Raw genomic sequence first — 25,548 nt, 5'->3', positions numbered from 1 at the left:
AAGTTTTAGGGGACTGATGACCTCAGAAGTTAAGTCCCATAGTGCTCAGAGCCATTTTTTGAATCTGGACGACATACGAATCAAAACAGCCTACTGATTTCTTCGACTTACCACCATAATTAAACTCTACGCTCATTTCTTCCGAAAATTGCGTCCTCCACCTACACATTTTACCCAATCGAATAGCTGCCACGGCAAAGAAAATTCATGCACGTCCTAAGGATCACTGGATCCTAACAACATTGGCACAGACACATCGTACGACAACATAAAGATCGGGACGCTAAGTTTTACGGAGTAGTCAAGTGTCTTGGGGGTGGGGATCCTAATGGAGAAGAGACCGTAAGAATCAGCGTAAAAATCGAGACACCTCGATACGACGCAGCCAGATGTTTTGCGCGTGGGGACGTCTGAAAGACGAGACGAAGTCCACTGCTGTGCAGACGTTCTCGAGATGTGATGCAAGCGGCCGCCTTTACCGCTAAGCACTCCTTCTGGGTACCGGCAGATAAGCGACGCTGCCGGCACGGCGCGGCGCGGCGGCGCGGACGCGGCCTGCCTCTGCCCCGTGACGTCACGCGGCGCTGTATATATCCGCCGGCGCTGCGGTCGGCGCGCCAGACAGCGCTTGCTGAGTCACAGAGACGGACAGTGTGTGCGGTGAGAGTCGAGTGCGAGCCGGCGGTCTTCTGCAGAGTACAGAATACGACAGCACTTCGCAAGTATACGGCGGTACCGCGACGCGCCACGGAACCATGACGTCGACGCCGCGAGAGGGCCGCCCCTGGAACTGGTGGCAGCTGGTGTTCTTCCTGCTGGTGGTCGTCACGCCGCTAATGTTCTCCGCAGCCCTCGCCACACCCGTTCAGCCCGACGGTGAGTTCTTGTTTACCGCTGCGTCCCCGAGCTGTCTCTCGCAGCCGGTGTTCAGGGCACGTTCGCCGCTATGCTCTAAGCTTTTCAGACGAGGTGTTTAGAGGTTTCCCCGGGAAATAACGTAGTGACGAGTAAACTGCAAAAGTGCCACAGATTTTGTGCTCCTCTATCGCGATTAGTGCGGTGGTCACCAAAGTTTTCTGTTTTATTTCGTTCTGAATGGTGATGGAACTGATAATACTAGTGGGTGACCTGAAGGATTTCTAAGGTTTCGCGTCAGTGTGATTCTTCTAAGAGACTCGACATTGTATCTAACAATGTGTTTAGAGGCAAAGGTGATGCTATAATGAAGGGATTCACACGCGTCAGATATGAAGAGTAAACAGTGAAAAACTGAAGTTTTGTTACGCGGTGACCCAGACGCCGGTTCGAATTCAGGTTCGACACAGTTTTCATTTCTCATCATTAACCCGTTTCATTATAGTATGTCTACGAATGAATGTAGCAGAATATGGAGTGCTTTGTTGTCAGTCTAATGTATGACTCTTCCAATTTCATCCGTACCATTCCAGTGTCGAGACAAATGCCATCCTAACAAAAAAGGAGGAATCTCTTCCTTGACTAGACTGCTAATTTATTCACAAACTGGTTTTCGCCGGGTTATGCAATCATTAGATCCCGTAAGACCTGAATAAACCAATATAACTGCAAAACCTTAAGGAATTCTTTCTTCTTTTTGTCATTATTGCCTTATTGTTCCACGAACCGATAGAGAATTCAGTCAATGAAATAAATGTCTGGTAAACATTGAAATCGAGAAAAGAATGACAAACCAATGATATTTTTTGTTGCCACAGGACGGTCTGTTAGAAACACAAGAGTAGTTAAGCCGTATTAGCGTTTCCTATAAAACTACTCTTTCGGGAAACTAGCCACTCACGTGCATGATTCCAGTGAACGCCATCGAAACTTCAGCATCTAGTTCAACGACAAGTATTTTCCGAAACAAAAATTAAATCGATGCATTCTAGTCATGCTAGTTTTACATGAAACATGTCAGCTGTAGCAACCATATTGGAATTACAGCAGTTAATTCAATCTGATGTTCGGCTACCTCATATCGCGTGCCGCAGAAGCCCAATGGAGAGTCAGGTGATTGAATTCACGCACTGTTTATTCTAGACTTCGCTCCGTCAACATCGGATCGTCTGCTGTCCTAACTCACTGACGTTAAAAGTGAACAGGGCTCTCTTATGTGACCGGAATAGCCGAATGGCTGGCGCTGCCAAGCTCGGTGTTGGCGAGAGAAGTTAGGTCTCTTTTTCTGTCTATCACAAATTTTGCATACGCTAGTAAACAGTTAAGTGTCCTTTTTATGCAAAATTGTTTCGATCTGCCGCAGCAACAAGAGCACAACTGTGAGTAATGGATTTCATTGCAATTACTGTTAATAGTTTTTTGATAGTTCAGAGTTTCAGCAATAGTTGTTTGTACATACGTTATTGCAACAGTGTGTCAATCCCAGAACCAACCAATAGCTGAACGACTGCACGTCTTTGTCATTGTTAAAACTTAAAGTACAACTTGAAGTACAATGAAATTTGTTTTTCCTGTCCGTTAGTCGGAGTAAGATACAAAGATCGCAAACAAATGAACTAAGTTTCCTAGGGAAATTGAGTAATAGTGTCTTACACAAATGCATAATGTGGGGATGTTGCAAAATACGTAGAATCAAACAAAGCGTCTAGTGTGAGCAGTGAGATATGTCGTACTTACAGAAGGTTTTTTTTTACTTACTTAATATCACACTTGCACGCAAAATACCCATTCTTGTTACGATACCGTGAACATGAACTGCAAAGGAAAAAGGATACCTGACAAAATATAACAATTAAAATAGATTTCAGTATATTTATTCCACGTAATGTGGTTTTCAGTGGCTTGTTGCCATTGTTTAACTTTGATAACTGAATCCTTTTGCAGCGACTTGGGACGGTAACACCTAATCGCGGTTTTTAGTAATATCACACCCAATCAGTGTCTGAGAAATGGTGTCAGTCACCCACTAGCTTCAGTCCTCCTGTAGACTTGGGATGCAAATTAATTACAAATATTTTGACCTCAGAACTAACGGAACACGAAACATGTTGGATACGACCTCAATAACTAATTATTGCTATCAGTGATTTCTGAATGGCTAGATTCCGTATAGGTAATGAGACAAATAATTTGTCTTAAAGGCTGATCTTTGGCTGACCTAAAAACATGTACCACAGACAGCTGCTGTGGAAATTTTTATTATTCCTACGAGTTTAAATTGTTACTTACAGGCATCAGATTTCTAGTTACAACACGAAATTTCTTCTCTAGTTCGTTTGACGCGATGAAATCTCTCGCTTGTCTAGGCATGTTTCGGAATTTCTGAACAGTCATGGTTTAGTAAAATAGCATTCTCTCTCTCTCTCTCTCTCTCTCTCTCTCTCTCTCTCTCTCTCTCTCTTAAAACAGGTCAAAGTATTAAAGGAAGAGACGCTCCTAAGGACAGCCTCTTATTTGACAGGAACTGACTGTTTTAACTAATTTTAACTAAATGACGTACAGCTGATGTGCCAAATAAGAGTTTTTCAGAAATACTTGAAATCTGTGAATCAGTGCCTCCTTAAAATGTTTTGAAGTAGCCTCAGCAGTAGCTGCCACAAAGTTAAATATAAATAAAAAAAATTATGGTTTTCCGTGAATGTCTACAAGCTATGGGCCCCTGACTACTCGAAATGTTTTTGATTTTTAACTATTTAAAAAAAGTGAGCTTTATATTCAGATTCGTTCGGATCTCACTGTCTGGGGTAGCAAACAGATCGCAAGTGTTCCGACTGCACGGCAAAATATATTAACGATAATCCACTGCATTTGCAAGCTGGAGACTTATCGACTTCCCGGAATCGAAAGCGACCGTATACTGATCGTTTTCTCGACCCCGTAAATGAGTCAAGCCACTTTGGAGAAACGTATCGGAAGGGCATTCCGTGGAAAATTCGCTCGGTGGGCGAGCCCCCCGGCGGTCGCGAGCTGCGACCGTGCGCCGGGCAAGGTTGTCCGTGACGCAGGCGGTGCTCCGATCAGCTGCTGCCGCCTATTTGCGGAGTTTGATCTCTGGCGCGCTGGCTGCCCCCGCCACCTGCGGGCTCCGGTTACCGGCCGCTGCCGCTCTCTCGCTTCACTTGTCACCCGCCTGCTGCTAGGTGGCCGACGATTTGCGGAGGCACAACTGCCACTTGGCCGTAGTCAAGTGAAGCGCCATCTTTCAAGGATTTTTGTCATGTCTTGGCAATAAAATTTATGAATAACAAAAATAAACTAATTAACATGACAATCAATTACGTAGAGCTGTAGTCTGATAAGGATGGGATAGGTAGTCGGCCGTGGCCTTGTGGTAGGAACGATCCCAGCAGTTGCCTGAAGTATTTTAGGGAAACATCTAAAAATAAAAATAAGGTTGGCACGATGCAGATGGGTTAGTGCTGTAGTGTTCTTTCATTTCACACCCCCAGTCGCTGCACGCAGTACAAACACTCTGCACACATTGTTTTATAATGTTAACACTACAACCTGTCAGGTGACGCCAGGACCACAGCCGTCGCTATTTGGATTCCATCTTCTCATTTGCTAGCGTGAAAAAGCGAGTCAACATCCCTCTATAATGTGTGAGATATTGAGGCCAGGAAGAGGATGAGGTGTTAGTACTACTCACTGCAGAGCTCTGAGAGTACGTTTTTCGAAATAAGAGAAAAACAATGTCTACCCAGGGACCGCACTCCGATTGAAGCTGTGGAAGTGTCTTCCGATGTAATTATGTTCTCTAATACGAATAGTGTAGCTTCCTATTTCGTTAAATTAAGATACTCCTATTACAGTCCTAACAAGCGTGATGGCACAGTGGTAACACAACTGAATAGTATTCGGGAGGAACAATGTTGAAATCTCCATCCGGCCAGAGAGATTTAACTGTCCCGTGATTTCTGTAAATCGCGTAATCAAAATGCTGGAATAGTTCCTCTGGAAGGAGACACATCCGATTTTCTTCTCCACTCTTTCCCATTACTAACTTGTGTTCCGTTCACAAAGAGCTCGTCGATGGGACGTTAAGCCCTAATATTCCTTGATCTGCCACTTGTTTCGCGACGGATTCCTTGGCTAAAAAGTTCTCGGTAAACTTGCTGCCTCAGAGTCCAATAAAATCCGTTGCTTTCTATGACTATATGTCATAGTCGTCAAGTGATATGTCTGCTCACGATGATAGACGTGGACATCGAGAGCTTCGGATGTTGTCTGAATTTGAAGTGGCAAGTTTACCGATAACTTTTATCCAAATAATCCTTTGTTCAAACGTGCCACGTGATTAACAGAACATCCGTTAGCACATTACTTCCATCAGTGAACACTCATATAAATTGATTAACGACATTACCAGTTTCAACTGAGTATTCTTTATCAGTACCCATAAACATTTCTTTGTCGATATTTGCGTCAAAACATGCCATTTGACAACTTGACTTACGGCTCCTACTAGAGGACCGTCCATAGTGACTACTCATTAATGTATCTGGACATCCCATTAAAATGGTATCCTCGTTAGCTTAGTAGGCAAATTTCAGGTAGAAAGAGAGAATGTCTAGAAGACACTGCTAAGTCAAAGTTTTGAGTTGAGGCGTGGTCCGATATTTCAGTTTGAAATATCTGTGACCAGCTTGCTATTCACCACACAGCATCAGTTTCTAACCAGGGTTTAAGAATTTTAATAGCCGGATCTTTTCACGGTATTATATTTTTTAAGTCATGCATTTTCAGCTCGAAATAACATATAAGCCAGATGACAGGTGTCATATATTCAAATGTGAAATATTTACAGCAGCTTCATCATTCTACAAGGCACAAAGTTTTCGCTCACTTCCATTACTTATAACAGTATTTTTGTTTTATATAAAGCTTGCGCTGTAATTCGCATGTCTTTCGTGATGAGATGTGGTGATGAATCATGAACATGCTGAAATCACGTTCCAAGTGACATGGATCTGAATGCTGTTCTCGTAGGAGACTATCAGTTTGTTACAGTTCCTTGGTACAGTAGTACGCTAATAAGAAACAGTGTCCTACAAGTGCAGTCCTCGAGGTGTGTGTGTGTGTGTGTGTGTGTGTGTGTGTGTTTCACGGACATCGCTATATGCTAATTGATATCGTGAAACTACGTGATTTTACTGTCGCAGTGACACCAAAACTGGTTATCAAGTTCGGTTGGAAGATACAAGCGGGCAGCGAAGGGGAAGACTCGTAAAGATCGATTTTTGTGGACGCATCACGAATCAGTTTCGTTAAGGAGTAGTGCTCTGCAATATTCCACACCGAATTAGTTCCTGTAAGCTTCACTTTGGACTCGATTCGAGTGCTCTTCCAGGTCTCGAACTACGATTACCTTCTCCGAACACGGCACGGACAAGTGCCGGCAGTGTGCGCATGCGCAGACCTTCCTTTCTGGATGCGTCCGGCGCCCCGCGAAGAGCAGCGACGCCCTCGGATGGCATCGGCGGGCGTGTCGTGTGTGGTCCTTTTGTCATCCGGCGCGCAGCGACTGACTGGCGGCCCGCCAGCTGAGGGTGGGTGTGTTCTGGCAGGGCGCACGCCGCTCGACTCCGCAATGGGCGTGCACAGGCAGCCGACCCAAGGCCGCCTCGGCCAGGATACGTAGGCGGACGCATTACATACACAAAGGTCCGCCGTCACTGTTTCACTTTCACCCCGTGCTGTGGTACGCCCACGACTCTTACGCCGGTCACATGTATATTCACGTACTACTAAGTTGCCGGGAAAACACGCAAAAGATACTGTTGCAGGAGTACAGTTCGTCCCTAGCTTTCTACTAAGTGAAACATATTTCTTCCATTCTTTCAGCTTAGTTAGGTATCTTCTTGTAATATCTCCACCGAAGATAATGTACTAAATTAAACATCATATAATGCATGTCCCACAATTTCATAAACGGTTCAAGAGTTAGATACGAGATTTTCCCATAAATACTACCACATATTGTTCTTCACTGTTACTCATATTTTTACCTAGAGAGGATGGCGCAATAATTAAGCCACTGTACTTCTATTATTTGGAAGAAATAGAACTCTAATAATAATAATAATAATAATAATAATAATAATAATAATGCCCTGCCTACAATATTTCAACTTTCAGCGTTTTTCCAAAATCACTTAAAGCGAATGTCGAACTGTTTTTGGCTAGGCTGAAGTCCATTGTATGTCTGATCGTTACCCAGTCCGAGACGCATTTTAACTACCACGTCCCTGACAGTTTGCTGAACTATAATCTTCATACTGATCTTCATACCGATTACTCAGACGAAAGATATCTATTCGTGACTTGAACAGGCATGGTTACAGCACCTGCAAACGGACGTCGTAATAGTACGTGACGAAAATATCCATGGAAACCTGTTTGGAATACTCACAAAGCATATAGCGCTTTGCAGGTAATATTCTGTAACCATACTGAGGGAATTAGATTGGGAAATGAGACACTTAAATTAGTAAAGGAGTTTTGCTATTTGGGGAGTAAAATAACTGATGATGGTCGAAGTAGAGGATATAAAATGTAGGCTGGCAATGGCAAGGAAAGCGTTTCTGAAGAACAGAAATTTGTCAACATCGAGTATAGATTTGTGTCAGAAAGTCGTTTCTGAAAGTATTTGTATGGAATGTAGGCATGTATGGAAGTGAAACATGGACGATAAATAGTTTGGACATGAAGAGAATAGAAGATTTCGAAATGTGGTGCTACAGAAGAATGCTGAAGATTAGATGGGTAGATCACATAACTAATGAGGAGGTATTGAACAGAATTGGGGAGAATAGGAGTTGTGGCACAACTTGACTAGAAGAAGGGATCGATTAGTAGGACATGTTTTGTGGCATCAAGGGATCACCAATTTAGTGTTGGAGGGCAGTGTGGAGGGTAAAACTCGTAGAGGGAGACCAAAAGATGAATACACTAAGCAGATTCAGAAGGATGTAGGCTGCAGTACGTACTGGGAGATGATGAAGCTTGCAGAGGAGAGAGTAGCATGGAGAGCTGCATCAAACCAGTCTCAGGACTGAAGACGACGACAACAACAACAACGTATTTGTGAATTCTACATCTGGATTTTGTCATGACGTAAACAGTGGGGAACAATCAAAGCCTACTGGCGATCCAACAAGGGTGGCGAAACGTAGTTGGGAGGAATGTACCTTGCGTTATCTGCCGTTACCTTTATAAGTATCATAAAGAGCAGTACTAATCCTAAAATTACCTGACCAAATCTTGAACTCGGACATTCAACTTTTGCAGGTGAAGTTCTTGCCGACAGAGTTAACAATGCACGCCTTAAGAGCCTTAACTCAACCACTATTTTTTTTTTCTTTTCAAAGTGTACAGAATTCCTCCTACGTATCTCGAGGGTATAGCACTATCAGGAGAAAGAGTGTCACGAGGAATGGCTAAATTAGAACGAACGGCTTTTTACTACAATTTCTATCTTCTTGTTCAAATGTTTCAGATGGCTCCGAGCACTATGGGACTTAACATCTGTGGTCATCAGTGCCCTAGAACTTAGAACTACTTAAACCTAACTAATCTAAGGACATAACACACATCCATGCCTGAGACAGGATTCGAACCTGCGACCGTAGCGGTCACGGGGTTCCAGACTGAAGCGCCTAGAGCCGCACGGCCGCACCGGCCGGCTATCTTCTTGTAGCGGTCTAGATAGCCACATCGTTTAAGGCAGTGCCGGTGGAAGGTACGGCTTTGGCATGAGAGAGATTACGTAACTATTTGTTGTTGATGTTCTCACAGTTGACTGACAAGTTACTGATGGTTGCGTTGCAGTAGGAGACAAAGGATACCTAAGTGCGGTCGGAAATCGATTTGGTGTTGCACCGCTTTTCTTGATTCAAGATGTCCGTTTACAATATACGGTCCGAGAGCAGTTGTCGAGCTGTTACAGTGGACAGCAGAGTGGTGAGGCAGGACAGAACAGGAAGGCCGGTGCAGCTGCGAGAGCCCGCGGCAGCCGGAAGTGCTCCAGATCTGTGCTGCACCGAGCGGTGCGGCGCGCCGTGTTTTATGGAGCACGCGGTGCCCGCCAAGCCGCCACGGCCGACGGGTTTCCGTTAGGCGCTCAAGGCCTGTAGGCAGCTTGCGAACGGGGCTCGCCGTGTTAGGGTTCCGTGGTCCGTATTAACTCACGCGCTAGGCCGCGCTGGCGCGGGGTAGCTCACACTCCAGTGCGGCTTTCAGAGGAGCGATCGTACACCAGCGATGGAATCTGTCAGGGAGCGGGATAAGCGTATTAATTCCGAGAGCAGACAAGTCAGAACTGTATACACAGTAAGTAGGTATCGGACTATACACAGAGTCGTGGGATACCTCCTAATGTCGTGTGGGACCTTTCATTTGCACGACGTAGTTCAGCAACTAGACGTAACACGGACTCAACAAGTTGTTGGAAGTCCCCTGAAGAAATATTGAGCCACGCTGCCTCTATAACCATTCACAATTGCGTAACTGTCGTCAGTCCAGGTTTTGTGCACGAACTGATCTCTCGATTATGTCCCGTAAATGTTCGATGGGATTCATCTCGGGCGATGAGGATGGCCAAATATTTCGGTCGAACTGTCCAATCGCTAACAATTGTGGCCCAGTGACATGGTGGATAGTCATCCATAAAAGTTTCATTCTTTCTTTCTGTGGGCCTTGTTCGGCTGACGCGAGGTAGGCAGTGTTATTGCGGATTTGGCAGTGTTAGTTGCAGAGGGTGGACGGATGCCCTTCCTGCTGCCACCCCGAACCCTTTGGGATGTAAGTAGAGTACCCCAGCTGTCTGCGTCTAGTGTAGAGCGAACGTTTTCAAATGTCTGAGCGTCATGGAACTGAGGCGGTACGTCGGGACCAGCCCAGTATGCACCTAGTGGGACGTGGAAAACCGCCTAAAAACAGAGTACAGGCTGGCCGGCATACCGACCCTCGTAGTTAGTCCGCCGGGCGGATTCGGTTCGGAGACGGCGCGCCTACCCGAGTCCAGGAAGCAGCGCATTAGTGCTCTCACTGTTGTTTGGTAAGATGACGTCCATGAACGGTTGTAAACGGTCTTCAAGTCGCAGAGCATCCAGAAAACCCAGCCTATGTAAACATAGACCACAACTTTATGGAACCACCACCAGCTTCCGCAGTGAATTGTTGACAACTTGGGCCTATGGCTTTGTGGGCTCTGCGCCACACTCGAAACCTATCATCAGCTCTTTCCAACTGAAATCAGGACTCATCTGACCAGGTCACGGTTTTCCAGTCGTCTAGGTTTCAACCCGTACGGTCACGAGCCCGGGAGTGGCGCTGAAGGCGGTGTGCTGCTGTTAGCAACGACAACCTCGTCGTTCGTCTGCTGCCATAGCTCATTAACGGTAAATGTCGGCGCATCCTCCTAACGGGTACGTTCGCCGTACGTCCCACATTCATTTCTGTAGTTACTTCACGCACTCTTGCTTGTCTGTTAACACTGACAACTCCACGCGAACGCCGCTGTTCTCGGTCGTTAAGCGTAGGCCGTCGGCGTTGTTAGTGGTGAGAGGTAATGCCGAAATTTGGTATTCTCAGCACTCTCTTCACATATTTCCTAACGTTTTCTGAAATGCAATGTCCTATGCGTCCAGCTCCAGCTACCATACCACGTTGAAAATATGTTGATTCCCGTCGTTCGGCCATAATTACGTCTGACAGCCTTTCACGTGAATCACCTGAGTACAGATGATAGCTTCGCCAATGCACTGTCCTTTTTGTATCTTGTGTACGCTATGCTACCACCATCTGCATATGTACATATCGCTGTCCCACGACTTTTGTCACCTCAGTGCAAGGATGCATAAAACGAAAACATCTTTTCATATTAAAACATTGCCCTCTAGGCCAAAATCGGCAGAATCGGGACAGACTGATCGCCGTGTCATCCTTTGCCATTCGCGTCATTTGGACGCAATATGGAGGGGTGGACATCAGCTCACCTCTCTCCCGCCTGTTTTCGGGTTAGGAAATCCGATGCCGCCGCCACTCGGTCAATCAGTTCCACAACTGGCATTACTGGTCCCCGTTCCACCAAGGAAAAATACCTGGCAGTACCGGGAGTCGAACCCGAGTCTTCCACTAGACTGTCAGTCTTGATGAACACTCAGCTACGGAAGCAGACTTTTTTACATCAACTGAAAATTGTGTTTTTAGTGGTAGATTCATGGCTGTTTTTGTGGAGAAACAAGCCACCTACTCGCTGATTCTTTTATACAAAAGCAATTTCCAAATGAAGGAACGCTTATTTATTGATGCTTACATGTCGTCATGTAGACGACATTGTGCATAGAATATTTCCGAAAGGAGTCATATAATAATTAACACAAATGTAAGAATTATCTGTCTGGATGTTTCTAATTAAAAATGCAGCGTAAAGTTTTTTCCACAGCCACGAATACGCATAAGGCAACATTCCATCTTACCACGTTCAGTAGAGTCGCACCACTTATTGTGTTATGCTGTTTTTAAGGAGTCGTGTGTTGCCTTTAACATTTACGGCATACTAATCTCCAAATGCCAGTTTCCAGCTCAGTTTATCGTGGACAGATTTCTAAGTTTTGGAACTGTGAATTCTCAACCTTGGTGTTCGTATTTAGTAAGTAAATTTGTTTCGAACGGTTTCTTTATCATTACATAATCACAGTGATACGCAATCGCTTTGTACAGATTCGTAAACGGACGAGTTATTTTATTCTCAGGAATAATCAAGTATAACGTCGTACTTCGTGGATGAGCAAATATTTCCTAGCATTTTATGTGTTTTATAGTTTTATATGACAAAAAATGATTTAAGAACTACGTAATGCTACTTATGCCCATTTTGTTTGATAATTCTAAGAATACAGGTCGGGATAGCTAACTCCAGGCGTACTGAAATTAATCGTTTTGTAAGTATATGATTAACACTAATAACTATCCCGTCAGGAAGCACTCTTGCTCGTAGAACTATTAAAAAAATTGTATACCTCAGTAATTTCGATGACCTTCAATTCTTACTATGGAAACATCTGTTTTTCGGCCATCAGCTATACCCACCTTGCCGAGACTTCGAGGATACTGCGCGAGCAAGAATTCCAGTTCTTACTGTGCGACAGCAGAGACTGGTCGCCTTAGCAACAGCTCCGTCCACGTGAGCTCTGCCTGGCCTCGGGGACGCATAGCTACAGCAAGGCCGGCTCAATTTGTGGCCGATTGAATCTTGACAGTTTCGCCCCGTGTCAACTACAGTCTCCTGCTAGCTCAATATTGATACAATCAGTTAGGTCATCTCCGCATATCGAGCAACACAGGAGAAATTCTTGTCAGTATACGCGAAAGTGTGTGTGTGTGTGTGTGTGTGTGTGTGTGTGTGTGTGTGTGTGTGTGTGTGTGTGTGTGTGTGTGTGAGAGAGAGAGAGAGAGAGAGAGAGAGAGAGAGAGAGAGAGAGAGAGAGAGAGAGAGAGACTGCGACTGCGACAGCATATAACAAGAGAAATATTCCAGGTGAAGAGCGAACCACGTAAGAATTGAAATAAAATGTGAATGCATTGTAATCATTACGACTTAGTAGAAGGTTACGTCATTAATTCAAGGCATATATCTGGTGGTGACAATTGTAATTATACTTTAACTATTTCGTCCTATAAATGTCCTACCAATGTCAGAATTTCGGCCTAACTGAACCAGGCAGCGAATGTTACCCTGCAAGTTTTGAGATCCATCCAAAGCTTCTTTTCCTGTCTAACGACGGACAACTGAAATGACCTAAAAGTTCCAGGAGTCAGAGGTATTGCGCGCAGCGAATGTAGGACCTTCTACGCAGTAATTATTTATCCCGTTCCGTCTTTCTTAACTCCAGCCGCAAAGACCTGTTTGTCGCACAAGCTGGCCGTATTTAGGAAAGCGAGCGAGCTTGTTTGAACAGAGATGTACCTGTCCGTTGGGCAGATAACGCTTATTTGCTCGGCCGTATTTTAACCCATTCCCCTTACTCACTGTTATCAGGCTATGCGGTCTAACCGCTTCCTGGTCGGTAGTACACGCCCAGAGGACGACAGTACGTCTTCTGTGTAAAAGCAGACAGGGAAAGGATAGTGGTAATTTCTGGAAAAAGAAGAGATACTCCTACACGATTCTAGAGTGTACCAATTCTTCCTTTGTCTTTCGTAGCGTTTTCCTGGTTAACCGTCTAATAGGGGGTCCACTTTCTTCAGGATTTGAAAGATTTCATTTTATTAACATCGTGGTTGGATGCCCTCCCTGACGCCAGCCGTCAAGGTAACCTAAGGAAGCGAGGGATGTCGTGTGCGCCATCTGTACACCTATAAATCGTCCGGTCCGTGTTACCTCCCTGCCTAGCAAGCGAGCACGCAGGGCATTACGCTATACGAGCACGTTGTAGAATATACCAATAATACGTTTGCAAAACTGCACTCATGAACATCACACACACACTGAATATAGTCCTATTGGTTTTGGATAATCCAGAGAAAGTTGACGCAATTTCAATACGCTGTGTATTTCTGCTCGAACGTAAGAGCAGTTCACAAACAGTTTTTTTTTTCTGGAGCTGTAGTTAACTTGGTTTACTCACCAGACTCTTATCGGTGATTCAGTCGTAACTATGAACTACAGTGGCCTTTAGATAAGCGGTGGAGTACCCATGAGCAACGCCTCTCTCCTCTCTCCCTAGCCCTCCCCTCCTCTTGTGGTTCTTTTATGCATCTAATGTACCCTTCACAAGGCTGTGTTAATGATCCGTGTGTCACTGCGGGTTCAATTTTTTTACGTTAAACTAACGCTAAATGTTATATAAAGTAAAATAGTATTTGACAGCTTGTCTTTGTGAACGGTTTATTTCACTCTATGCAAACGCCTCATAGCTAGCATAATACGAGAAATCGACAGACTGAAAACCTGCATCTCCTAGTTAGTGCAGTCAGTCTGGCATCTTTAGGCGTAACATCCTTTGCAACCGTAAACAAATATTTCTCAAGTTTCCTCTTCTATTCGGCCTTGGAGCCGCATAATTGCCTGTAATTTGTATGCTAGTGGTGTGTCAAGCAGTGTGTGGTGTTGCAAAAAGACATAAAAGTGATTATTTAACATTATAGGAATGTGAAAATATGGGCCTGCATCCAGTCCTCAGTGTTAATGAAGATGTTACGTTATTGACGATCTCACCTTTAAGTAAAATGCAGTAAAATGGACACATTGCAAAAAACTTTGTATATTTAATCTTCCATTGCTCAGATAGAGCTTTGTGTTAGCGTTTATTTAACGTAGTTTAAAATCAGCAGCAGAAATGTGACTTCTGATAGTAAAGAGGAATGAAATCTGCGCTGCTGGGCAAGAAGAATATTTTGAGACAGCACGTCGGCCCCTTCCGTGGTTCCCAAATTAACATCGCTCTGCGCCTGGTAAACAGATGCCTCTGATTCCTTCTTTCTCGCTTGCGTCCACTGCGTGCCAACACGTCCACCAGGCGTTGTACACCCTGCTCCCCTACAAGCACATCAGCCATAAACTCTGATCATTAAATCTAGCCAGCAGGGTGAAAAATTGTGTTGGCTAGGAGGGATCCGTACAGTTTTTGATTGTTGCCTCCCTAGCAGCTCTCTCGTTCTTTTTGAAGGAACCTCGTTTGGCAGTGTCATGAACTTAGACATTATTTGGAATACAACTTTCTCCCTAAGTGACACAGTCGCTTCCGCACGTCTACAGCAGCAGTTTTTATTGCTAGGAAGTTCTCAGCGGACATTGCGGGAAGATTTTATATCGGATTAGTCAGTAAATCGCGCTTTTCCTGCAAGGCATGATACCCGTGGTAAAACTTCCTCACTTAGGACGATTTTGTAACGCACGGACCACGTGCTTCGTCTTCTAAACTGCACTACTGTTGAGATCTGCCTTCTGGCTGTTACATCAGTCACTTGTTATACTGACGTCAGACTTCACCTGTTCAACGATAAGGCTTTCGAAGAAGGACGTTAGTTACTGACTCTGTAATCACTTGCTCGGACACACAGTTTACGTAGTCTGCTGAAGGACAAATAGGAAAACGAATACTATATCAGTACTAACGACGATCGGGGAGAGAACGTTTCGATGACTTTTTCCTGAGCAACTGCCTTTGAAATGCCCAAGGAAAAGGTACTGATACCTCGATAATACGTTAACCCTAGCAATCAACTGTTGCGCTGCATTGATCTATTTGAATAGACAGGCTTTAGATAGCTTCTTACAGGACAATTCCATTTCCCATCTCGGTTCTTAACAAATCACTGTTATTTGCACCACGAACAGCTAAATTACGTCGTTAGCCTTTTCCAAATACTCACTCATATACTCTTAAATAGTCAACTGATCGCCGTGTCAATAACAGTGATTTTATAAAAACCGAGTCGAGAGTGGTATAGTTCTAAATAAATCTTTGTCCGTGGCACCTGAAGCAAGAAAAAAGTCTAAATCTTGCACCCACAAAGACAATCTCAAATGCTTTCAAATATTTCGTCAATAAATCTGTAACATTTTAATCATGTTCTTGCTGATGTTTGCAATTCGTTCTTCGACCTACAGGTGCCCGTTGCGCTTCCGCAATTGTCGGCCTGGAAAAGTCTTGATCTTCTTGTTGTTAGTTACACTTTCGATGCGTCCCAACTGCTTACGTAGAAACTGAAGTTCACTTGTTCGTTTTAAGACGTCTTTCAGTCCTTTCGTATTTGATAGAATTGTTTCTAGTAGACAACAGTTTGGTTCGGTGACATTCTAGTTGTCTGATGCCTTTAGTTTTCTGTTACCCAGTCGCAACTCAATCCGTTAAAATTTGGTTGTAAAGGACGCAGCATCCCCATCTCTGTTGGCGCTTGTTGGAGCACCGGCTGGTTCATTTGGATTCCCGCCACCTCGCAGCCTGCTTACTTCACTCTGGCAGCTCGTCTCTAGTATTTCTGGGTTTTAGTTATGCAAAAGCTGACCAACTGGTGGCCTGAAACTATGCCGTGCCGTTCTTGCAGCCACCGCTGCCTGGAAAGAAATACTGTTCTCTTGGGACGGCAGAATGAGGTGCGGATTAACCTAAGCCATGCGCCATTGTTTGCGCCTTAAGAGCTCAGATGCGACACTCGAATGACACTAAAATTAGAGTTGTTTGCGTGCAAATAATGGGGTGATAATAGTCGCGAGATGATGCGGCTTAAGTGGGGCGTTTCGACAGCGACGGACGTGTGCCAGGCTGTTTTCGAGAGCGCACGTGAATCTTTGCTGCCTTAGAGGCGTCGCCGTGGTGTTGGGCGTCGCGCACTGGGCGTGGTCATTCGTGGCGAAGCCTGTGTGCCGGACTAGAGTGAACACAAGACAGTCCTCGGTTTGAAGAGTGTTAGCTGATGCTTCTTATCAAGAGAGTGTGTGAATATGGAACGAACCAATCCCTTTATAGCCTTAAATTTACTGAGAAAACTGCATAACCCACTGGGTGACTGTCTGGCCGGAATTATTTTCTTGTGAAACTGTTTTTCCACATTTACATGTCATAAACCTTTCTATCTACTTTCCTACCATTAACGCCCTCTACTTTCCTACATTTTCCCGAGTCAAAAATTTTTCGGGGGCCTAGTCTGCCTTTATTTTTTCTGTGCACTGATTTGATGCCTTTTTTTTTCTGTCATCGTTCTTATTATTAAGGAATAGCATTATTATTATTTCCATATTTAGTTAGACTTCACTTTGCACCTAAAATTGTGCAACAGGAAGCAAACAACATTTATTCATTATCGTTTAACTGTCCTGTCAGTTTGCATGGCTGACGTATAAAAAGAAGGAAAAACGAGGAGCCAAAACCGCTTCATCTTGAAGTTATTATGGTAGTACTTACGACTTTTCTCACCTCTTCTTCCCTGTAAGTTTCCGTCAATTATCTAGTACGCTAGTTATTTTTTATTACTTTCGACAACTTTCCCGAAACTTCGGCAATACTGTTTCTATACGACCCGATGCAGCCAGTTCACCGTATATTGCGCGTTCAACGAAGAACTGAACTAGCTCTACATTTCGCAGGCGATGCTGTTGGTTGGTTGGTTGGTTTGGGGAAGGAGACCAGACAGCGTGGTCATCGGTCTCATCGGATTAGGAAAGGATTGGGAAGGAAGTTGGCCGTGCCCTTTCAAAGGAACCATCCCGGCATTTGCCTGGAGTGATTTAGGGAAATCACGGAAAACCTAAATGAGGATGGCCGGACGCGGGATTGAACCTTCGTCCTCCCGAAGGCGATGCTGTTAACCGCCTAATTTATTCAGGCACGAACTGAAATAATGCTAACTTAAGTTGTGGTTTGCAAAACTTACTATCTGCTTCCGTGTCGCTCAGTGAGTAGCACTGCAACTCATAACGCGGAGGCAGGTAAACCAAATTGTTCGAAAATAAACCTCTACGTTGGAGTGTAAGCTACGCCGGCTCATAGCAGTTACTTGTCAAAATTGTATTCTAAGTTCCACGTTCGTGTCAGCCTAAAACAGCGTGCAAGCAGATGGTTTTTAAGGAATAGGTAACTGACACGAACAGTTCGACTTGCATGTTGCCGTCTGACAGCAGAACGTTGGTGGATCATGGACGTAACACATATTATTTCAAATTGTGCGATCAGGAGAGCTGCGCAGGTTCCATTTTTAGCGTTTAGTGACACTAGTCAGACTGACTACTGACTGTTGACTCTACTCGTCTTTGTATACGCTCCAAGATCCCTCTTATTAAATAGCTGTGATACGGATCTCACACTTGAGCCGTTCTTTCAGTTTAAGGTATACATCTGTTTCTGAAGCATTCTCTGCAGTAGACAGACAACAGTTTTCCGTTTCCCTATCATTAAATAGAAGCTTGCCATTTTCTTGATCTGCAACTGGTGAGTTAGCTATATGAATGTGCTCGATTCGCATTTACAACTTATTTTCTGGGCGAAGATGCAGAACGAACACGAATGCAAGCAAGGAATGCAAGAGACAGTCCCAGTGTTTATTTCTACGAAGATTGTGGGAGCTGTCCCGCTTCCCACACGCAGAATACTGTCCCTCGCCACAGGACCTTCCTGGCCCGCGCTGTCGCCAGTAACCCGGTTCTCAGAGGGCCACAAGGGCCCACCGACAACCACTGTCGGGTTTCATAAACCCGTGATTCCTACGACGAGTCTGTGTCACGGACATATTGCGAGACCAGTCGTACCGGCAGCCTGCGTTGAGCCGTGTATCCTTCCCTTGGCGCGCTAGAAAAGTGTTGTTCGTTCTGTGCAAGGTGTAAACGATAATTGTTCACATCGTACGAAAGTACTGCCAGGAACTCGAGGTTAACAATTTCATACAGGCCACTTGTCGTCAAACATGTATGAAAAGTACCTTAAATGGGCCTACAAAAACCACCCAAGGTCCAGCGTATGCGTGTCGCGCGAGATTTTGATATCATTTCGATCTCTACGCTTAAACTGTTAGTCTCAGATATCAAAGATGAATATAATATTTTGTTTCATTTCATTCTGGGGCGTATTTTAGCCAGAGGCCGCAGTTTTACAGTATTTCAAGATAAACTTACAAAATTTTGAGGTATATTCCCGAGAAGGAAGATCACAGGCGGCCCAGTAGCCTATAAATTTGCTAGTCTTGACTTTCTCCATACCACGGTGGTACGTTGTAAACAGTTTACCGTTTACGGCCTGTATAAAAATTTCGCTCTGTTTCTGTCGTTAAGTTCGTTAGCAGCGTAGCCATTGCGACCTTGCTCTTTAATGCTACAACAATTAATGTTGAACACTGTCTGCGATATCATTCCAACATCATTTCTCGCATACGCTGAACAAGTACTAAGCTGTCATATTACAAGTATGTAAGATATCCCAGTTTTCTACAAATATTTAGCGCCGCGCTAGGCTGTGATATCAGCCTTCTACACTCGTGCGTTCTGTTCTGGTGATTTGCTCGTGTTCTTGTATAATTTCTGTTTATCGAATAAACTGCTGGCAGAAGTGAACATAGGTGTTAATTCGTATCTGACAGGGACTGTAGTGCGGTGCTGATACATTATTTTCAACAGATTGACTGTCTGTAAACATAATCTTAATAGCTCATGACCGAGAAACTCCGAAGACTTTCCGATAGCTGCTGTAGTCTGATCTGTCTACAGAGCCCTATGTTTGAATGTAGTGAGAAATATCACTAATCAGATATTACGTCAACTTTAAAATGGTCCGCTTGCATCTTCCCGCAAATTCGCTGGACTGGTTTCTTCACAGATAGCACGGAGGGAAAATAAGCTGACAACATTTCTACGAGGGCCACGCATAGAAAAAAAATTGTCGCGTCCAAATTAACGTTTGAGGGTGACGACTGCTTTTACTAACACGCTGCATAGCTTATTGCTTCGCTGTGCTAAGGCATGTTACTAACATTCAAAACTGCGCACGCACGTTCCGTTTTAGCCGCAAGTTCTTATTTCTTAATTGTTCTTTTTCCTCTTGAAGCAGTCTGTCTAAATCGCACGTAAATTAGTTTCTGATGGTATTTCATTCTCTGTAGGGGAATCTGAAGCCGAGAAGGACGCTGATCCCATTCTACAGTATCTCAAGAGATACATTTCAAAAATGGGATACATATTCGGTGAAGATACTTCCGCAAATTTGTTGCCTTTTTCAACATCGACACTCGATGACGGGGAGGAGGATACAGATTTAGCACCAGAGCGTGCGGAGATGACCAGGCACAGAGGTATATCAACAAGAATAGTGTAAAGCGTAAAAGAACTTTGTATTTGTGCCTAACAAAACTAAAATTATTTGTGCGTTTTTGACGATATAATCCTATATTAACAAGTTTTATTGTTGACTAACCGACGATTTACCTTCCTAACAATTGGCTCTATAACTCTTTTCCTTAAAACAATACTTTCCAAAGAAACATACTAATTCCTCAACTTAGGTTTGAAGCGTACCGTTACTAGTAGTTCCATTAACATTTTAGACGTATAGACCTGCATTGCCTCATTCTTCCTTCCACTTCCTCTGTCAGTTTTTCTTTCTTCCTCTTGCACCTTTTTTGTCCTATTTCTCTCCTCTCCTGCTCATTTTCGTCCTTCAGAAAAATAACTTGACAAGTAACACTTAAATTTTTTAGAACTCAACATTTAATATGATATAATGTAAGTAACAGCTATAATTAAAAAATTGAAGTAAACATCTATGTTATTTAAGTTACATGGATGTGTTAACCTTCTATTTACATTTTTTCATTAGATTTAATTACTCTGTTACGCGACTGTATGCATGGCGACAGTTGAGAGAAGATGAAATTTAAGTATCTCCTTAAGACTGGTACACGTTCATATTTTAAAAAATCATGTTCTCTCTTACTGTGAATATGTTTCGGTATGTATTGACGCACTCAGTGTTCTTTGCCTCACATGGTTCTAGAAATGTGAGGAAGAAACTTCACATAAATAAAAAAATAATACGCAAAGTGGCACCACATATACCTCCAATGAATGCGCAATTTTAAATGCGTTGAGGAATACGTTTCAGATGTTTGTCTTGTGCGGAAGAACCATATACTGTGTTTCCCTTTTAGTCTGCTGAGAGAACTAGACTGAAACGGGAGTTGGGCCAAGAGACAGTGTGCTGAGATTAATATGTTTAACATTGTTAAACTGCAATACAGCAACATATGTGTAGCTGCGTTTTGGCTGTAGGAAGATACAAAAGGCTTGATTGAATCTTCAACACTAATTCCAGTTATCTGAAAAGAACTCCGGAAATCTTATACCGAAAAGCAGCTTTTACGGTTTATTGAGACATTATCCATTACTCAGAGATAAAAAATGACGGAATCTATAAAAGGACTCATGTTACTCGCATATTATTACGATAAGTTTTTGACATTGTTATTGGGTGTATTCCTTAATAATACGTTACGGAGGTTTCGATCACTATTTTTAAGAGCCAAGCCCTGGTATCGTGTATGTAATGCACAAAGTAGCTTCCGCAATCTAATTTCTTGAAAACACCTGTGCTCCTGAAAATTTTCCTTGTTCTTTGTCCTGCACTAGCTTTTAAAGTCAAACGCAGAAAGTTTTGTATACGCTTCTTATGGTGCCTCTTCTTGTGTTGCAGAGGACGAAGAGTTCGCCCCAATAGAAAGGATATTCTGGGGGGAGAGAGAGGATGAAACGAAGACGTCAACAACGCCGAAGTCGCCGTCCTCAGGTACGGAATAACTAACTACATTAGAAGATAACTAAGTTAATGTGTTTCTTTCTCTCTCTCTCTCTCTCTCTCTCTCTATATATATATATATATATATATATATATATAATCTCGGAGATCAGAAAGTTTCTGTTCTAAGGGGGTCCAGTCAGAATCGGTATGCCATGCCAATCAGACAAAATCGCCTTAAGCAATAGGGCAATCGTCCCACCGATACACCAGGCTGAAGATACCCCTATGGTAAAGCACCGTGACCTGCTGTTTGAAGTAGTTCGTAAGTGCCTGCTGCACATGATTGCCTCTTTCTAAGGGACCAAAGGCGTGTTGGGCAGAAATCAGATCTGTAGGGTGGGTGCTGGCGTGTCTCCCACGCAAGTTGTCATAACTTCAGCGTTACGTCGTCTGCAATATAGGTGCGTGTGTTTCATGAAGGAGCAGCGCACCTTTCCACAACGATGATTTTCGACAGATTTTCTGCTCATGCACAGTTTTATTCTCCGATGGATGTCCACTGCAGCAGGCTAGAAAAGAATAACAGCTCCATGGTTCTGTTTGAACGCATTTGGTAATAACGTCGACATAATTCACGTTTCCATATTTATTGCATGCACGTCAGAAAGGCACGAAAGTCACACTAATCCCGTGCCTGCGTTTCAGTACTTACATATCTGCATCGGAGTCATGCTACATTGCATATGCGTAGCAGCAATGACCTCAAACAGAAAATTTTTAATCGTTGTTTTATATACAGGGTGAAATACGAGTAAGTGAAGATTTTTTTTATACGTGGTACCTTCTCCTTCCACGTTAAGTCTTCAGAAACGTCACGAACTTTTCGGCCTGATATTCCCTGCAGTGTCGTATTGCACTACTAACAAGGGGAAGGCCTCAAGCACGGCCAACCGATTCGGCTCGGATTTGGCAGGTCGCTTGTATACAACCTAAAACGAAGGAATCTAACATATTTTGGGTCAACACCCCGCAATTTTTAGAAAATTACCCCTAAAGGTTATGACGAGTAATCGACTCAAAATTGGAACGATCGATAGATAATTGTAAATAGAGCATTTTTCATCATCAGGTATGGGGTCCGCAAACGCAAACTTTTCCACAACTCGAGGAAAGAAACTTTTACAACTGCCTCTTCTGTACCTACATGGTAAACGCTTTTCGCAGACAGCACCGATAGCGCAACGGACGAGGTAAGTGGCTGGGAATCGGAAAACCCGGGTTCGAATCTCAAAGAAAGCTAGCGGATGCCATTCCTTTCGCTTGTATTTTTCCATATCTCAATTGATAGGGATAGGAGGTTTAATAAGGTAAGTAAATCAATAAGAAATGATAATAAGAAGGTAGGCAAACTAATTTTCCGAACGCCGTCAGTTAGTAAAGTATGAAACTTTCAAGCCTTGTCACATGAAAACAACTCCTAGTAAGAATGCTGCGAATTCCTCACGAGGGACCGCAGATAGCCAACCGCGCGACGCTTGTTTACAGCGAGGCACGGGACAGAATGCACGCGGGGAGAGTTATGTTGTCCCGGTTGCCTATTCGTCATATTGTAGTTGTGAACCTGGAAGAGTGAAGGTGTCCAGCATGAACCTTATATAAGTCAATCGGAAAGAGTTGTTTTCCGTCATCAGGCTGCCGCGAACCTCGCGGATACATGTAGTGGTTTTTCCGTCGTTACAGCGCCGAATGAAATACGTTTTGTGAATAAATACAGTTTCTTCGAGATTCGAACCCGGGTTCTCCGATTCTCATGCAGTTACCTTGGCCGTTGGGCTGTCGGTGCAGGCGGCGAAAATCGTTTACCATGTGGGTACAGAAGGGACAGTAGTAAAAGTTTCTTACCTCGATTTCTGGAAAAGTATAAGTTTTCGGGTCCCACACCTGATGGTGAAAAATGCTCTATTTACAATTATCCTCGATTCCTCGTCATTACCTTTATGGATGATTTTCTAAAAACGCGGTGTTGTTGACCCAAAATATCTTACGTTCCTTCGTTTTAGGTTCTATACAAGCGACCTGTCAAATTTGAGCCGAATCGATTGGCCGTGTCTGAAGCTTTCCCCTTGTAAGTTGACAACGCCTGTCAGTGTAGATCACCCGTTTCGCATCCATGTGCTCACACCTCAACGCCTGATCACTTGACCTGCTACCCAGTGGAAAATAAGCATTAATGTATTCCTGTTGTCATATATGCTTCGAGGTGCTAACCAACCCACAAACATATGACTCATGATGGCTATTGTTCTTAGTCTGGAAATCACGTAAATATCGATGTAATGTTGTCCAGTACACCGTCACCAGTCAGGAGTAGAAATATCTGCACTTATAACCGTTGCATCCTGTATAATTCCTCAGTTTCAAGCATTCCCCTTAGGCAGTAGACCTACTGTGAGTAAACTTGTGTACTTAGATAGAACTTCTCTCTTCTTGCAGACGGTAACGACAAGCCGAAGCAGCTAGACCCGTGGTCGCTGGTGTGGTACATCGGATCGTTCGGCGGTCTGGTGGCGTTCTTCCTGGCGGTGAGCTGCAGCGAGTGCTGCTGCCACAAACCGGCGGGCAGCCAGGCCGCGGGCGCCGCCGGGGGTGCGGGGGCGGGCCTGGACGAGCCCCCGAGGCTGCCCGCCGTGGCTGAAGGGCCGCCGCCCCCGCCCTACAGCATGTTCGCGCCGCCGCCCTACGACTCGCTGTGCTACGGCGTCACCGACGAGAAGGACAAGCTGGAGGTGTTCGTGGTGCCGGTGCCCGTGCACAGTGCGGGCGTCTCGCCGCAGTCCGCCTACACCCACACCCACAGTTACAGCCAGAGCCACAGCCACAGCCAGCCACCGTAATGCCGCCCCCGCAGGGCGCGGCCAACGCCCTCCAGACAGCTCGAGCCTGCAGCCGAGTCCGCTCCACTAGAGTGCCTTCCCAGTCTGCGGAACCCGTTACCGGTTGTGATTCCCAGTGAGTAACAGGCGGCTGCGCGGTGGGCCGCAGGAGTCGGGTCATCACGGCCGACGCTATCCACGTGCGTTCACCACCAGCTGCTGTGTCTACACTGTCGATGACTGTACAGATACTGGAGTATTGTTAATTTCTCATAAGCACCCGGGTCGGTGCAGACATATAACGAAGTATCTCATCGAGGATGAAATGAGAAGTTGCATTTTTTGTTTCTTCATTAAATGGCGCATTTTCACGTGCCTTATTCGTGAGTTTTCTAACTCTCACCGATACCTTTTTTTTTTTGTTATGAAGGCTGTGTTTTGTCACTGGAGACGATCTCCAGGTTTCTCATAGTGTGTGTACATAGTAAGTACCACAACTGAAGAAAAATTTTGTAAAAATAAAAAAAAACAAAGACTGAAATATCCTTCGAAGGGCTTCAGTGCTTCGAGCTTCAACGAAAGTGCCTTTTGTTTCGCTCTGAAATGTACAGTGAAACTGGTCTGGCGCACAGTGTACGAGGAAGACGTGTGCTCCCTTTGCAATCGGCGTGCTGCGCCGAGCGCTTGGAATGGAGAGGTGTTCCACTTCGAACTCAGGGGATTTCTCGCGGTGTGCAGCAGACTGAGCCAGACCAGTGCGTGCCACGGTGGTGTCAGTATTACTCCGTGCGTGACCGGGGTTCGGTTCCCGGAGAGCGCAACCACTGCCTGACTGATTCGCGTCCTGTGTACGTATGAGCGGACGTGTACACATTCCCAGTGAGCCTTAGGCTAGACATGCTAGTCCCACGATATATGTATTTTGTACTACGCTCTTTTGTACCTGCCTATTTATTTATTTGAATACTATTTATATTTATTAAATACAATTTTTATGAAAATCCGTGTCGTTTACTTCTTGAGTCTACCCTAATTCCTTCGTCAATCATTCCAATTCCTGCTTCATAAAATGAACATAACTACCTTATGAAAGTCGCCAGATAGCACTTGGTTGAGTTTTCAATACGTTCACTTGTGCAAAAGGAAATGAGAAGGTGCAGGAGCGCAGAAGGTTTCACTTTTTCACAAGTCACAAATCATGTGTGTTCTAAAATAGACCATTACTTGAACATCTTTCTAAGAGTATCTTACACGTATTCGCTTAGCTTTTTAAGTTGGCAGTTGTTACTTGTTGTTTTCTAGGGAATTTGTAATGTTTAGTAAATTCTTGCTTTTACTGACAATTTAATGACACCAAAAACTCAGTGTTGTTAAACAAGCAATCGAGGACCAATAATAATACATTACTTAACATACGCAGTACAAAACGTGGAAACAGCCATTGATGAAAAACTGACACATCATCCAGTGTAACA

At 44.2% G+C, this 25,548-nt stretch overlaps 1 protein-coding gene across 2 annotated transcripts; it reads left to right on the top strand.

The window, feature by feature from the left end:
• Positions 1-629: 629 nt before the first annotated feature.
• Positions 630-25,074, top strand: LOC124603589. 2 transcript variants are annotated; one of them, XM_047136408.1, is made up of 4 exons: positions 630-876; positions 19,570-19,758; positions 21,156-21,248; positions 23,694-25,074. In XM_047136408.1, exons 1-4 carry the CDS (start codon positions 756-758, stop codon positions 24,092-24,094), a joined length of 804 nt encoding a protein of 267 aa, XP_046992364.1. In that variant the 5' UTR covers positions 630-755; the 3' UTR covers positions 24,095-25,074. The 2 variants fall into 2 exon arrangements, with proteins under 2 accessions (XP_046992364.1, XP_046992365.1); XM_047136409.1 differs by lacking the exon at positions 19,570-19,758.
• The last annotated feature ends 474 nt before the right edge of the window (positions 25,075-25,548 follow it).

The sequence above is a fragment of the Schistocerca americana genome, chromosome 1 (genome assembly GCF_021461395.2).
Source record: "Schistocerca americana isolate TAMUIC-IGC-003095 chromosome 1, iqSchAmer2.1, whole genome shotgun sequence".
Classification (NCBI taxonomy): Eukaryota; Metazoa; Arthropoda; class Insecta; order Orthoptera; family Acrididae; genus Schistocerca; species Schistocerca americana.
Note: the sequence above shows the minus strand (reverse complement) of the source record. Positions and strands in the feature narration are given on the sequence as shown.